The sequence below is a fragment of the Ictalurus furcatus genome, chromosome 12 (assembly GCF_023375685.1).
Source record: "Ictalurus furcatus strain D&B chromosome 12, Billie_1.0, whole genome shotgun sequence".
NCBI lineage: Eukaryota > Metazoa > Chordata > Actinopteri > Siluriformes > Ictaluridae > Ictalurus > Ictalurus furcatus.
This window is the reverse complement of record NC_071266.1, coordinates 20,428,837-20,445,255: the sequence shown is the minus strand read 5'-3', so window position 1 is coordinate 20,445,255 and position 16,419 is coordinate 20,428,837. Positions and strand designations below refer to the sequence as shown.

Genomic DNA, 16,419 nt, shown 5'->3' with positions numbered 1-16,419 from the left:
TATGGAGTTCCCTTTATAATTCAGATCACATGTTAAAATTGAGCCACCGAGATGCCTGTTGCTAAACACTGATTTTGTGCTCCTGCAACCTGGGTCTGGGTTGATTTGGATGCATGTTGGTGTTCATCTTGTTGAAAGATCAATATATATATATATATGCATATATACCAGGTATTTGGGTAAAATATCCAGTTGCAGAATGCATGATGCTATCAATCTTCACAAGAGTCCCATATATCTGCAAATCAGCAGATCTACCAAAGCATCAGTGATCCAATACCATATATTTTACAGCAGGTATCAGGTGCTTCATGGCATAAAAGTTCGATTTTAGTCTCATCTCATCCACAACACACAATTCCATTTGTTATAATTGCTGTTAAGGCTCAGGTGCTACATTTTGTAGGTTTCTTTCAGGAGGACCTTCTTCTTTGCAGCACTTCCAAACAGATTGTTGTTATAGATGTGGTCTCTAATAATTGATTTTAAAATTTGTCAAGTCCAAGAATCAACTTAAAATCGAAGCAAGCTAACTGAACTAGCTATGTACACTCACCAGAGGCACCAATGATCTCTGCTTCCTTCCACGCTTTATTTTTCTTCGTAATGTCTCCATACACATTTAATGATAGGCTGTATATGTGAAGTTAAGATGAAACCATGGTTCTACAGCAAGTTCTTTCATTTTATTTGCATGTTAAACAGTAAATGGTTACTAATTGCGGAATTAAAGAAACGTTGGAACATGGGATTGGTCTGAAGAAACATTTGATCAAATCATTTTGATAGTAATGATATTTACACATGTTTCAATAACATATTTATGGCCCAAGAAGCATAATATGGTTTAAAATTATTAAAAGGTTATAAAAAAAATTATGACCATTTTTTGTTGCATTTATTTAAATATCCTTTAGGAATGCCAAATACCTAAATCATTAGAGGAAACGTAAATATCTCCAATTCATGTTATCGAACTAATGTGTGAACTAATCATTAAATATGTGTAATGTGTATTTTATTTTTATACAGTAATTTTTACTCATTCTTATGAAAAGTGCTAAATCATTTTGTGTACTATAAGTCAGTATCATTTAGAGTTACTATCATTTGCCTGCTGCAAAGTAATGAATATTTCATTATTTACATTATACTAAGATGCTGACCATTTTACTGTATACTCTGTTATTCCCACCAGAAAGATTAGAAGCTTTAGCAGTGAGCTCTAATAGGGGACCACTAGGAGGAGCTGGAGTAATGGGACCACCAGGTCCTCCAGGACCTCCCGGATCTCCAGGTCCTCGGGGAGCTATTGGCAATACTGGTACCCGAGGGATCCCAGGCATGATCGGAGCTGCAGGCCAAATCGGGAATACTGGCCTGAAGGGTAAAGTTTTTCTTCCCCATAATTCTGCACTGTTCTACTTATTTCTATTCACACTAATGTGCATTTACATGAGTAGTGTGTTTTGTTACTTGTTATAAGCATATTCAGATGAGGATATCACAAAGCTGAGCTGATGACAGCTCATATTCTTATTGTCATCTCTGTTCTATATCTTAGGAAGGAGAGGTGCAAAGGGAGAGAGAGGAGATCCTGGTCGCCCTCATCCAGGTCTACACGGGCCACCTGGCCTACCAGGTAAAATCTTATGTTTGGTTCACTGGGATCATTCCTGGGAAAAAATTCTAAAATATATACATTTATTTGCAGTATATTTACACATAAGTTCATTATACTTGTAATTATATTCTGTGTTATATATTATCCAAGGAAGGAAGAATTTGCAAGAACAAAATTTCTGGGAAATTTCTGTTTACATTGTTCCTATATTTAATATTAAATAGTTCAGATTTTTGGATTCTGCAAGACGTAAACTTATGACCTCAGCTGTGTGTGTTTATACAGTTGCAATCAAAATTATTCAACCCCATTGCAAATCAGGTTTATTGTCAAATTTACAGACTTTCGGCTTTCAGCAATGAACAAATAAAACAAAAGCAATTGAAATAGTTCAACCAGAATTCCAGAATTTTTCGCCAATTTTTTGGAGGGTGTAGAAGTAGCCACACCCACTTTATGTTTACATACAGATATGAATATTTGGAACCAAATGTGATAGTCATATGTTCTGGACAAGTCAGAATACATGCTTTATATTAGATCATGAAAATTTTCATAAGGCAATATGAATATCAATATTGTTTTTTTAGGACAAGGCAGTTAAAAGGCACCTGTTTATATCTTGAGTATAAGATGAGTGAATATCCTACTCTCCCTCAGGTCCTCCTGGTCTGGATGGAGTTGCACGGGATGGCAAGCCGGGTGAAAGAGGTCCACAGGGTGTAGCGGGTCAACCCGGTCATCCCGGAAAAGCCGGTCCTCCTGGCCTCCCTGGCTTCTGTGAAATGGCAGCATGCCTGGCAGCGTCGGCTTATACTTCCCCACGACTCCAGGAAGCTGGCACAGTGAAGGGACCGTCCACTTAGAGCCTTAAAACATCAGACATATAAGAAGAGAGACACACAGCCCTTTCTTTCATGGGACATCAGCATGGTGCAACGGTCCTGAGTGGCTGACTTTGCAGTTTAGTTTGACATTTTGCGTGTGTGTGTTTGTGTGTGTGTATGAAAGAGTGGGGACTAGGGTTCATCAAAACTGTAATCTAGGCTCGGCGCCGTCCCACCATGAGTGCAATGAGATGTGAAAATGTCATCATTAAGACATCAGGATGACAATCAGATCCTTGGGAAGCCTTAACTCAGAGACTGAAATCCAATCCCTAGTGTTGTTTCTTTTTTGTAGTGTTCACTACATATGTTGTTAATGATAACAATCTAAGAATTTTACTTTATATAATAAAACAGGACATGGCCAAGATTTCACTGCAACGTTTACCAAAATTATTAATAATTATAATAATAAAAAAATCCCATAACAATAGTGTTTAATTTTGTAACTTATTGTTAATTACCTTATGGAATGCCTTTAAGCTTATAGTTGCTGTGTACATTACGCCCCTCTGTATTAGCCTAGAAATAAACAACCTATACTACTCTTTGCCCATCCAGCAGTACTGTAAATCTCTGTAAATGATGCAAGTGTGCTAATTTTGTACTAATATGAATTGGGTGGGTTTACAATATGGACAGGAACCTAAACTTAATATAGTCAGCATTCAAAAGAACTGATTATTTTCAATAAACACCCTATTTATTTGGTTCATCTGTAAACACATTCTTGTTTCATGGTCCATTCGAATGAATAAAGAGGTAACTTTTGTAAGACTGAATGTTCTTCGGCATCTTGTGAAAGCCTGAAAACAGAAAGAACGAAAAGAGCATGGCCTCAACTGCCTTCTTTAAAAAAAAAAAGAAAAAGAAAGAAGAAGAAAAAAAGAAGCTTTTCCTTGCACTTTCTTTACATATTCTTCCTGAAGAAAATAAACAAAATGCATCCATTTAGACGTGCAGCCTTATTTCATGGTGGAAAATAACCAGCTTTAATCCCATTAAAGAGCACGACCTTTAGGGGGTTATGATGAGCCTTGCTGCATGTGGACAAGATAAGTGAAGAAATGTAAGTAGACATCAAAACATATTATGGTCTCATGCTAGAAGGGTAGAAATAGCCAGTCTTGGTGTGGAAAGATGGATTTCCAAATGTGAGTCAAGCATAAGTGGTATTAAGCCAGGTAAATACTGAATTGCATAAGTATGTTGTGAGAAGAAATTTAGGCATGTTCTGGGTGGGAGTAATGGCATACTCTTTCCCTTGTCTCCCCAGCCTTTTGCGTCTGTAGGTTCATGTATGTAGAAGAGGGTAGATAGCGCTTTCCCCCAAGTGTATTACAATGCCCTGTGATGCAGCATGAGAAGCAGTTTAAAAAGATTGGCAGCTGTAATATGATGGGGTTTGCTAGCTTGTGAGCAAATTATGGAGAAGAATAGGCAGGAGAGGGGGAATTATATGTGAATGAGATGAGGTCAAGGCAATTTTTTTTTGTTGGTAAATAAACAAGAAATGATAAATCTTACAAAAAGCTCTTGTATTTCTGCTTTTCATTATTTCAGATTTATTTTGGGGCTAAAATTAATCTCTGATCTTGAATAACCCTGATTTACAGGGTAGCTAGTAGCAAGAAAGGTAGATTAAAGATCACTGTTAGAGCCTGAGGTACTGCTAATACAGATCATTGTTTATTTATTTATTTATTTACAAATAGCAAAAATGTGATGGTAAAGGACGACAACATGGTGGCTAGAAAAATCAGTCGGATTTTCCATGTGCTTTAATTTAAGAATTATTTGAATCATCCAAAATTTATGAAAACATAGTAAGGTTCATGAGAACACAACTTAACAAGAGAATATTCATCTTCAGTAGCCTACATGTACTTCCAGGTCAATGCTGAATTCATGCTCTATAGTGGGTGTTTTATATTTATTTATTTTTTTGGAGCAACGATTATTTGAATTCTAGACTTTGCATGGCGAAAGCAGTCGATAGATAAATAAATAAAAAGTAATAATAAAAAATATTTTATGAAAACAGTTTCCTATTTTAGTTTGTGTTTCCCCTGTGGGAATGTGAAACATTTTCATTTAAAAAGCAAAAACGAACGAATACAACGTGCCTTAAAGTTCACATGGAACGGAACAAGAATCTTACTGACATCGCTTTGTATCGTTAGGTCATATAGCAATTTGTAGATTTTGTTTTTGTAACTATTTATTTAAAAGTGCTATCTTCAGAAACACTTTACTGTCAGAGCTGGTGAAGGAACTTCTCTAACTTTTCTAACCTCTGCACTGATCAATAGACATTACTGCTTGAATGGCTACTGTTGGCAATTCACGGAACAAATCCATAGCAATCTGCTTTAAAAAAAAGAACTTTATTGCTTTTCTTGGTTTTCTATAAAAAAAAAAATGCACAAAAACAGCTAACACATGAATGACACAAATGGATCTATATGTAATGGTGGCATTTCTTTTTAAATTGCTTCTTTGTAGGCTATTATAAAGCATTTAAAAATGAAAGGACAAACAGCCATTTACTGTGGACAAGGCTTTGGTTGCCATAATCATGTAAATAATAATGTAAACTCTTGAATTTCACTGAAATTCATCATATGAACGTGAAGTACAACGTTGACGGTGACATTAATGACACAACAGATGGATTTATAGATGCACCATGCAGGAATTTTATAGTATACACTATACTATTAGTATATTTCATTTGGATTTCCCAAAGTCAGTTTCTAATAGTGATAGGATTTATAAAAATATTACATGAGCACTGACCATTCACAAACAAAAAGTGGAATGTATTTGTATTTTTGCTATAAAACATGGATGCATATCTATTAACTTTTATTCTTACATAGTGCATCTTTAAGTACTCCCAGATATGAGAAAATCTGACAACCCATCAAACCACACACATTCACACACACGCTGTACTTGTAATGACCTTGCATTGATCTTGAAAAATAATACACATCACTTTACTTTACATAGTTGAAGGGAGAAACAAACCTGATTAGTGGCTACTTTAGTAATTTAACTACATATATGAAGAAATCTGGTCATCTGATAGGTACATACACAAGTATAGATACAGAAACACACACACACACACACACACACACTTTGTGAAGGTCTGACAGAGAGGATGAAGTGCTGATGGTAAATGTATCTCGTTGGAGCCTGGCTGACACAGCAATGTGCTGAGTGGCATGGGATCAGAAAAGCTTTTAGATTATGGGATGAAAACTCTAAACCATAGATGACTGTGAAGCACACGGCTTTCGCACGTTAGACGAGGAGCTGAGAAAATTCTAGATGATGAGCGCATGTCAAAAGCGAATGAATCTCTATCCAGAAGGAGCAATTTTTTTTTTTTTAACCTGAAAGTGGTTGACTATATTAAAATATATAAATTCAAGTTTAAAAGATATAAAAAGTGGAGGAGCTCTGGAATGTCGATGTACAAGGTCGCAGAGAGACACCCGACATCAAACTCAAATAAATATCATGGTTTAGGAAACATGAAATCCAAGTTATTATTAACTTCAATTTATATAAATTCAACCAATTTACAAAAATCTACTTTTGCAGTGCTATTGCAAATACCACATTATCTGAGATGATAATGCAAAAATAAGGACTGAAATGCTGATGCCAATCTATTAAAAATGTATCATAAAAAAAAAGCCATTACATATAAATACAAATATGTACAACACAAGGCCTCAAAGGAAACAGGAATAATTATATCTCATTTGTACCTTTACATCAAGCTACATCATAATGCTAGAAGAATGGAGAATTTAGAAATTTCAAATAGGCTACAATATCTGGCCTGAATCAAATGTGAGATCATTTCTTTGAGATCAAGTCAGTTATGGGACATTATGGTAATAATAAAATTGCGCAAATTTCAGCAGCTGCCATGAAAACCCAACAAAAACCTGGAAAACTAATTTGCGAAAGCATTTCCGTACTAAAAAAGATCATGCAAACAGTAAACATTGGCAAAGAATCAAGCTGGCTTCACACTGTGATGTGTGTTGGTGGATGCGGTTGTGACAAATGGATAGTGTTGCGCCAGGTTGGGCACAAAAGTGGACGCAGCTCTCTGTAGAGAAAGAAGACGACATTTTATTACTTCTCCCATCTTTCCCTGAGCAAAATACCATGCCTCCTGCCCTGCTAATGGCCATGCACAGCAAAGTGTCACGCAAAAGTTGAAACCATTTGAACTTTAGATGATCTTGTGCGCATCGCACCAAAGATAATGTGTTTCAAATCACAGCTGTGAATTTTCTGGGAACAGTGTGAAACCAGCTTAATGGCTGAAATTAAAGAGACAACACCATCATGACCAGTGAAGCAATGATCATATGTTCAAGGTAGTGATAGTCCAGAAGGGAAAGCTGTGTGTGCTCAGTCTCCTTAATCCAGGAGTTTTCAGTCAAGCATCAGTAAAGAGAAAGTTGAAATCAGAGAGAGAGGCTTCACTAGCATTAGCACTTGTAGTTGCAGAGAAAATTTTGGCATGGGGTACTCTTTAAAAATAGCTTATAGGCCAATCTGGCCCAGCCATGTTTATTTTGACAGAAATGCCCTTTAGCTCCACTGGTTCCCCACCAAAGGCATTTAGCAAACAGATTTGGTATTGTTGATCTTTGGCTCTTGTCCTTTTTTCCCCCATTTTCTTACCCCCCCTTTTCCCCTCACTCTCGCATACTCTCTCTAGTACATGGGCCCTTTCATTTGTGGGCCCTTGGGGCTGTAATCCACAGGTGCACTCATGCAGTCAGATGGATGGCAACGGCCATCATTGCCCTTTGATCCAGGGGGTCCTTGTGGTCCAGGAATTCCAGGAATGCCCTGTTGACCTGTCGGGCCTGGTGGTCCCATTTTACCATAACCAGGGGGTCCTGGAACACCTAATTGGAAAAAAAGAGAGTGAATTGAATCAAAGGACAGATCAAATACAGCATAGTAAGACCACAAAAACTTCTTTAAATGCCATTTCTCCAAACAGATGATTTGATTCTTCCTTAATAGAAGTCAAAAATACATTGCTCTTATCAACAGTAGTGAACTGCACTGCTGATTGTTTAAATCTGTTTGGTCCAATGGTGTTGATTCATTTTTTATAACTAATCAGGTCTAATACGTTATTGTTCCTATAGCAACAACTCATTCACAGGGACTTGTATGCCATACACTAAAAATAAACACATTTATTTTCAGAAAGGTATTTTAAAAATGTGGTATTTTAGTTGATATGGTGAAGTTGTCTGTAAGGAGATGTTTTAACATTATACAAGGAGTCTCCAGTGTTAGTGTTTTGTAATGGTCAGTAATTTTCTACCACTGGAAAGTCTTCAGGAGGACTTTGGGTTTTCTGGTTTCTTGGTAGAATGAAAAGCTTCAATTGTTTGTGTTATTAACTTGAAGAGACAACAAAATAGGCCGGTGAGGGAATGACTGTTTATAACTGTTATAATTTAAAGTGGTGCTTGAAAGTTTGTGAACCCTTTAGACTTTTCTATATTTCTGCATAAATATGACCTAAAACCGAATAAGATTTTCACATAGATAAAGAGAACCCAATTAAACAAATGAGACAAAATATATTATACGTGTTCATTTATTTATTGCAGAATAATTAAATTTATGTGTGAGTGGCAAAAGTATGTGAACCTTTGCTTTCAGTATCTGGTGTGACCCCCTTGTGCAGCAATAACTGCAACTAAATGTTTACGGTGACTGTTGATCAGTCCTGCACATCGGCTTGTAGGAGTTTTAGTCCATTCCTCAGTACAGAACAGCTTTGACTCTGGGATGTTGGTGGGTTTCCTCACATTAACTGTTTGCTTCAGGTCTTTCCACAACATTTCTATTGGATTAAGGTCAGGACTTTGACTTGGCCATTCCAAAACATTAACTTTATTCTTCTTTAACCATTCTTTGGTAGAACGACTTGTGTGCTTAGGGTCGTTGTATTGCTGTTTGACCTACTTTCTCTTGAGATTCAGATCACGAACAGATTTTCCTTCAGAATTCACTGGTATAATACAGAATTCATTGTTCCATCAATGATGGCAAGTCGTTCTGGCCCAGATGTAGCAAAACAGGCTCAAACTATGATACTACCACTACCGTGGGTCACAGATGGGATAAGGTTCTTATGCTGGAATACAGCGTTTTCCTTTTTTCCAAACATATCACTTCTCATTTAAAACAAAAATTCTATTTTGATCTCATCCATCCACAAAACTTTCCCATTAGCCTTCTGGCTTCTCCACATGATCTTTAGAAAACTGCAGACAGGCAGCAATGTTCTTTTTGGTGAGCAGTGACTTTCTCCTTTCAACTCTGCCTTGCACATCATTGCTGTTCATTGTTCTCCTGATTCTGGACTCATGAACATTAACATTAGCCAATGTGAGAGAGGTCTTTAGTTGTTTAGAAGTTACCCTGGGTTCCTTTGTGACCTCATGGACTATTACACGTCTTGCCCTTGGAGTGATCTTTGCTGGTTGATATCTCCTGGGGAGGGTAACAATGATCTTGAATTTCCTCCATTTCTACACAATCTGTCTGACTGTGGATTGGTGGAGTCCAGACTCTTTAGAGATGGTTTTGTAACCTTTTCCAGCCTGATGAGCATCAACAACTCTTTTTCTGAGCTCCTCCAAAATCTCCTTTGTTCATGCCATGATACACTTCCACAAACATGTGTTGTGAAGATCAGACTCTGATAGATCCCTGTTCTTTAAATAAAACGGGGCGCTCACTCACCCCTGATTGTCATCCCATTGATTGAAAATACCTGACTCTAATTTCACCTTCAAATTAAATTGCTAATCCTAAAGGTTCACATACTTTTGCCACTCACAGATATGTAATATTGGATCATTTTCCTCAATAAATAAATGACCAAGTATAATATTTTTGTCTCATTTGTTTAATTGGGTTCTCTTTATCTATTTTTAGGACTTGTGTGAAAGTCTGATGATGTTTTGGGTCATATTTATTCAGATATGTAGACGGTTTTAAAGGGTTCACAAACTTTCAAGCACCAGGGTAAGTGACAACAGTTCTTGATTTTAAATAATATACTCTTGAATAATAATTATCAAATGAGCAAAATTTCGTAATACCTTTTCATAACTGGAGAAATACAGTATGGACAAAATTTAACAGATCACAGATTACCAAATTCTTACCGGGAGCACCAGGGGGTCCGCTGTCTCCCATCTCTCCCACACCTTTATCTCCTTTCTCTCCCTTGACACCTGGAGGACCTGCAGTTGCAAACAGAAAGCCATTCTAGTCAGAAGTCAAGCACTCAATTTAGAGTAGGCTGCTTAATCTGTAGGAAAATTAGAAGTGTTGATTTTACCATGAGGGCCCATAGGTCCTTGTCTACCCTCTCGGCCGATCTGTCCTGGACGGCCTGGAAGCCCTGGAGATCCTGCTCTTCCTGGAGTGCCGTCTTTGCCTGGGGGTCCAGGTCTGCCTGGGGGTGCTACCATTTCCACTGGCATCTGCATGCGCGACATGTAATAGGCCATTCGCTCTGAGGAGATGAGTGAAGATGAGTAAGCATTAAACAGTGACAAATGACCTTAATACACATACAAAACTAAACACAATAAAACTCAGTGCCGCTCCTAGCCAGAATAATGACATTACCAGACTCACTATTGATTATTTCTAAATCGTTTCAACATTCATTTTAGGTTCTCAGTATTACTGCCATTTTAGACAATATTAGAAGCCATTTTTCAACTAAAATTTAATTTCTTTTTGCATAAATTTTTCATTTCATTTTATTCTGGGTTACCATTTCATTCTTGGTCTCACCATCAAAGATCTTGATAACCTGCTGTCTGATGAAAGACTTGACCTCATCATAGTTGACAACAGCCTAAAAAGTGGAAAAAAGACTATTACATTAACAATGCAGCTCTCCACTGATGTCCAGGTCTAGTCAAAACCTGTCAATCACAAAATGGTGAGATCCCATTCCCTTAAAATCTTACATGCACTTATGAGAAGATCTCAAAGCTTGGGCTGGGGTTTTAGTGCCTATTTCCATTTATTTTGCTAAGAACGGAGATGTGTCTTACATCGTTTCCTGGCATTCCTGGTGCTCCAGGAGATCCGGACTGTCCAGGTGTTCCCGGGCTTCCTTTCTCTCCACGGGGGCCTGCAGGTCCCATTACTCCTATTCCAGAGTCCTTAGAGTGATATCCTGCTCCTCCTGGGGGTCCAGGACGACCACGTTCTCCTGGAGGACCCCTCAGGCCTTGAGCCCCTGCCTCACCCTACAGGAGGAAACAAACAAGGTATGACATACTCATGAATAAGGAGAAAAAAAAGGCATGCTATTTTCATTTTGGTCTATGATGAAAAATCTGCTAGCAACTTTGTCCAATATAAAACAGTATTAAGGTCTTCCTCTTTGCTTCACGTTTTCCATGGCGTCCTGTCATTAGTTTGTTGCCTGATTGTGTTCACCTCTTTTGTGTTAGTTCTTGATTAGTTTCCCTTTTTATGTCCTCTCTGTGTCATTGTTTGTTGAAAAGTCTTGTCATGCGTTTTCATGAAGTCCAAGGCTGTATTTCTGTCAGTATTTCTGTATTGCCAGTTTTTTTTTTTTTCCTAGTTTCTGAAAGTATTTAACTTTGCCTTTTGCCTGCCTGTGTTTTGACCTCCAGTATGGATTTGGATTAGGATTCTTGGATTTTTTCCAATAAAGCATATACTTCACATATAAAATAAAGCATTTTTTTACTCCTGTCTCTACTCACCACGTTACAAAGAGCAAATTTGTAGTTTCTTTTATGATCCCTCACAGTTTTATGTGCTATTATAGTGTCTGCAGGTTGGCACACAATGTATTTGAGCATAATCACTGAGAAGTTTTAAGTTACTGTAGGACTATTTTGAAACTGTGCTACTTGTAACCATTCATTTTTTTAGTATTTCGTAAACTCTGCTCCCAATTTGCTCCCAGCTTTATATTCCATCTTTTGATTATTTGGTGAGTATGTCAGTCAGTGAATTAGGTCAGTGAGTCAGTCAGTGAATCAGTAACAAAGCCAGGTCCATGAGGTCCTTTGTATCTAATAACAAGGGAATAATTCATCATTCATTCATTCAACTGCAGTGTTTTGCAGTAAGATATAATAAGACATATAAGGTGTAATAAATTGGGTAAATCTTCGTCAGAAGGAACAGAAGGCAAAAATATCTAATACCAAATGACTACTTTTGAGCAAGTGAAATGCTCAGTGCTCTGCAGTTAGACTAACAGCTACAATCACTCAGTATGACTGTGAGGCTCAGGGAAATGTATGATGGGTGTACTATATAAAAGTGGGGGAGGAAGAACACACACACACACATACACACACACACACACACACACACACACACACACACACCACTTACACACCTTCTCTCCTTGTGGACCAGTTTCTCCTGGCAGACCCGACGCTCCCTTAACACCAGATTAAGAAAGTACGTGAGAAAAAAAAATCATTAGTCAATTTTAATCTTTTGGAAACATGCAGATAAAGCAGCTATTTAACTGACAGTAAAAACAGGATTAGAACCTGAGCAATAAAAAGCGTGACTCACATCTTTCCCTGCGGCACCATCACTGCCTGGTTCTCCCTGAGACAAATCAAAAGTACAAAAAAAGAAATAGATATTAAATCTTCAGTTCATAAAAAGTGTGGAGTTTAAGTGTGAATTTATGACCAGTTTGTACAGACCATCTGTCCTGGATGCCCGGGCATCCCTGGAGGCCCAGGCATTCCTGGCAGCCCTCTCTCGCCAGCCTCCCCTTTGTCACCTTGAATACCCTGCATGTTAACAGAAGGAGAGTCAGTAGGATCATTCTAGAAACATGTGTATTATATTATAATCATACAGGCCTATTATTAGCACATTAAACAGTCTTGTTTGGCTTGATCACTCACCGTGCCGGGAGCTCCAGCTGGTCCTGGTGGACCTGGGGGACCTGCAGAACCCTGCAGAGAGAATTAAGTAAACACTAAACAGCATAACATGCTTTTATGTTGTTGTTGTTGTTTTTTTTTTTTAAGAAGAAAGCAAAGAAAGCATTGATCAACAGTTACCAGATGTCCTGGAGCACCAGGTGGTCCTTGTGGTCCCGGTGGACCAGGGTCACCCTGTATGAATGGACCAAAGAAAGAATACATATCAGTCACATAATAAGGAAAATAAAACCAGTAACACGTTTGAGTTTGAATTTAATATTCTACCAGGGATACAGGGTTTATTAAAGGATAAATAATACTAAAATAAAATAAAAAAAATCATATTTACATTAGCATATTTTTTTTTTACCTGAGCCGAACAAGGTGTAATAAAAATAAAATACATTATAAAATGGTGATTTTAGTTGTCACATGACCATCACCTGCTATTTGCATTCCCAAGTGGCCTAAACTATGGATTGCCCTCTCCTAATTATGCTGATTTTATGATTTTATGCTGAATCTGTGCACATCAGCATTCAGACCTCAGATGTAACTACAGACTTAACAGAGGTACAGTATGTCTTAGATACGGGTGATTCCAACCTTCTTCAGTCCTTATTTTCTATCATTTTTTTTTCAGGCTTAAAGGCAGGTGCAACTTGAGCATGCAGAGTAGTATCAATGAGAAAACAATAAAATGAGAAAAATTCTTTTTACAGTTGTTCCTCTTTTAATAAGCCTCTATCCTAAACAGAATATAAACATGTTACTGGATTCCAGAAACACTTGTTTTATTTATTGTGTTGCCAAAAGAAATGGGGTTGGCTGTGACCAATCATACTTGAGACAGCCCTCTTATCCCTGTCCCCAAATCTCCAAAATCAACTTGTCTCTTGAGAAAAAATGTAGACGCTGGCAAGTGAGGAGAAAATGAAGTGTCTATAGCTCAGTGCTCATTGCTTGTCAAACTGAAGTGCTTCTTCGCTCGCATGACTGATCCATGCTTATGAACACATTTTGTGCAAGCAATTCACGGCACATTGAGCTGTCTTTTAATGCCCACGCTTGCTGATAAAACTCTGTGTGCTTAAGTCGACCATCATTGCACTCTCTATTAAAACTATTATTTAAATAGAGCCATATCTCCTTGCAGTTCTAGCCTGGTTTCCCACTGAAGCTAAGAAGGGTTGAGCATGGCCAGTACATTTTTTATTTTATTTACCTGGATGGGAGACCTCCTAGGGAAAACTAAGGTTGCTGCTGGAAGTGGAATTAGTGAGGCAAGCAGGGGGTGCTCACCCTAGGGTCTGTTTGGGTCCTAATGACCCAGTATAGTGATGAGGACACTACTGTAAAAACAGCACTGTCTTTCGGATGAGACGTTAAACCGAGGTCCTGCCTCTCTGTGGTCATTAAAAATACCAGGGCACTTATTGTAAATGGCAGGACTATACCCCCGGAGTCCTGGTGAAATTCCCTCATTAGCCCTTCTCTACTACTAATAATCCTCATCTCTGAATTGGATACGTCACTCTCTTTGGGCGTTCTGGTGCACTATGGCTGCTGTCGCATCATTCAGGTAGATGCTACACAGTAGTGGTGGTTGAGGAACACCCCCCCCCCCCCCCCCCCCGCACTAAATCGCTTTGAGTGTCTAGAAAAGTGCTATATAAAAATGTAACTGTAAATGTCATAGTTAAGCCTGATGGACAGTTAAAGCAGAACTCACCTCAAGTCCTGGTCTTCCTGCTGCTCCAGATGGGCCTTGAGGTCCAACATCTCCCTGTAGAACACAAAGCAGGAAAAAAACCAAAACTCTTCCAAGTTACAGATGGGTGACAAATTAAAGGGGCCTTTTGCTACTGTTTTTAGAGATAAAACCACAGGAGTTGGAGATTAGTTTGTGTGTATTAAAAAAAAGATGATAAAATGAATAATCCCTTTCTCACCTTTAGTCCTGGAAGGCCTGTGTGTCCTTTTATGCCCTTGAATCCCTGCCATTTGGAGGAAAAGTACCAAATCATCAGCATGTAACATGCAGACACACAGGCGAACAAGCCATCTGTCAAGCTCAAATCGGAATTTTTGAGAGGATTAAATGTCCAGACGTGATGTTCCATTAATTTGCTACCGAGATAAAAGATTAAAAATAGATGAAGGTCCTCTCACATACCGGGATTCCCCTGGGGCCGACAGGGCCAGGTATACCCGGATCACCCTGTATGTTGAAGACAGATAAATAATAATAATAATAATAATAATAATAATAATACTTTATCATTTTAAAAAATAATAATTTTACATAAAAGTTAAAATAAATTCCATAAATGTAAAAGCTAAAAAAATAGGCAAAAAAGATGCTTTGAACTGCATAAAACTGTCAGAAAAAGTGCAGGATTTGAAACAAGCAATGTGTGAATATTTAATTCTGACCCTCAACCCTGGTTTTCCATCTTTTCCATCAAGCCCATCCATTCCAGGTGCACCCTGCACAGATAAAAAGCCGAGCACAAACACACACATGCATAAACAAGTGAAAACTAACGACAAAACACATTTAGTTAGATATCTCCAGGGCAGGGAGACTACAGGCTGTACATATTTACTAAATACTTCCCCAGGACATTGGCTATTCTCTGAAGAATACAGTGCCTGCCATGTCAGCTTTCCATATGCTTCAGTTTCAGAAATTATTCTGGCACCTTACCTGCAATCCTGGGCCTCCAGGAGATCCCGGAGGGCCTGTAGGTCCTTGTGGACCCTGAAGTCCTGGACTTCCCTAGGAAAACAGAAATAACTGATTAAGTTACACAGAGAGGAAACAGTGAAGACAGCAAGGTATACTAAGATGCTATTTTTAAATGTTATTTTTAAATGATCTCCCTGATAAAGAATCGCCTGATAAAAAAGATAATTACCAAAAATGTGTGGTTAAGAGATATGTATACTAATATTAAAATAATTATAAATAATATGATAAATAATGGCGTGTAACATGCAAATTAGCATGCCTAATAAATTGTGCCTGAAGTGTGCTAGTGATTCAGCACCATATTATATATTGTCCATTAAGATAAATTAGTTTAACAGCGCTACTTGCCGGATCTGCCTTTGGTCCTGGTGGTCCGCCAGGACCGATTTTTCCTTGGATTCCGGGAGTTCCCTAAACATGCAACTGGCTGTTAGTCCCTGGGAGATCCATAGATAAGAAATACAATAAAAATACCATCTCAGAAATGTATTTCTACCTGTTGTCCTGGGAATCCTGGTGGTCCTGGGAAACCCTAAAAAGAAACAAACTAATAGATACAACTGCATTTCTGAAAACACAATTTGAAGAACTAGAGCTTAAATTATTTTTTTAAAATAAAGAAAAATGTGGCAGGCATCACAAATCTTTTTAAGACAAAAACTGTTTGATACAAGTTTTTTGAGCGATACAGTCTTACCTGATCTCCCTTTGGTCCCATAGGTCCTGACGTTCCCACTTCTCCTTTGGGACCCTACAAGCACAAAAACATCTTTACATGGAGCTGTGTACATAACACTGTATAGAGGTGATAAACAGTCACGTGTTATCATGCAAGTAGCGAGAGTGTTTTCTTACAGCAGGGCCTTGTGGTCCCTGATGACCTGGAAATCCTGGTGGGCCCTGAAGATACAAACCAAAGGTGAGTGACTAACTTCACTTCAGTGTCTTTTTGCGTGAAGATTATTCAGCTCTTTTGAATTCCCAAATCTGATTGGTGTTGATTCATTTTCACAGTATACATAAAAGTACAGTATATAAATGCCCGTACTCTAATATAATCTTCACTCCATACAATCGAAGATTAAATAATAAACTGATAAAAAGGATGTTTTGTTAATAAACACA

The 16,419-nt window shown here is 38.0% G+C and overlaps 2 protein-coding genes across 5 annotated transcripts in view; one reads left to right on the top strand and one right to left on the bottom strand.

Moving 5' to 3' along the window:
- col9a2 (procollagen, type IX, alpha 2) overlaps positions 1–3,315 on the top strand; it is a 30,217-nt gene extending 26,902 nt beyond the window's left edge. The window contains exons 30-32 of the mRNA XM_053638513.1: positions 1,199–1,387; positions 1,565–1,642; positions 2,285–3,315. Coding sequence (XP_053494488.1) covers positions 1,199–1,387; positions 1,565–1,642; positions 2,285–2,490 — 473 coding nt within the window. The 3' untranslated portion in view covers positions 2,491–3,315. The remainder of the gene's footprint in view (positions 1–1,198; positions 1,388–1,564; positions 1,643–2,284) is intronic.
- Positions 3,316–4,879: 1,564 nt separating this feature from the next.
- Positions 4,880–16,419, bottom strand: part of col16a1 (collagen, type XVI, alpha 1) — a 102,502-nt gene continuing 90,962 nt past the window's right edge. For all 4 annotated transcript variants that reach the window (XM_053638509.1, XM_053638510.1, XM_053638512.1 and 1 more), the window contains 19 exons: positions 16,150–16,194; positions 15,992–16,045; positions 15,791–15,826; positions 15,643–15,705; positions 15,250–15,321; positions 14,976–15,029; positions 14,716–14,760; positions 14,492–14,536; positions 14,272–14,325; positions 12,678–12,731; positions 12,519–12,569; positions 12,312–12,401; positions 12,175–12,210; positions 11,990–12,034; positions 10,659–10,856; positions 10,393–10,456; positions 9,929–10,105; positions 9,753–9,830; positions 4,880–7,460 (listed from right to left, as the gene is read on the bottom strand). In XM_053638509.1, the coding sequence (XP_053494484.1) occupies positions 7,264–7,460; positions 9,753–9,830; positions 9,929–10,105; positions 10,393–10,456; positions 10,659–10,856; positions 11,990–12,034; positions 12,175–12,210; positions 12,312–12,401; positions 12,519–12,569; positions 12,678–12,731; positions 14,272–14,325; positions 14,492–14,536; positions 14,716–14,760; positions 14,976–15,029; positions 15,250–15,321; positions 15,643–15,705; positions 15,791–15,826; positions 15,992–16,045; positions 16,150–16,194 (1,458 nt within the window). In that variant the 3' untranslated portion in view covers positions 4,880–7,263. The remainder of the gene's footprint in view (positions 7,461–9,752; positions 9,831–9,928; positions 10,106–10,392; positions 10,457–10,658; positions 10,857–11,989; positions 12,035–12,174; positions 12,211–12,311; positions 12,402–12,518; positions 12,570–12,677; positions 12,732–14,271; positions 14,326–14,491; positions 14,537–14,715; positions 14,761–14,975; positions 15,030–15,249; positions 15,322–15,642; positions 15,706–15,790; positions 15,827–15,991; positions 16,046–16,149; positions 16,195–16,419) is intronic.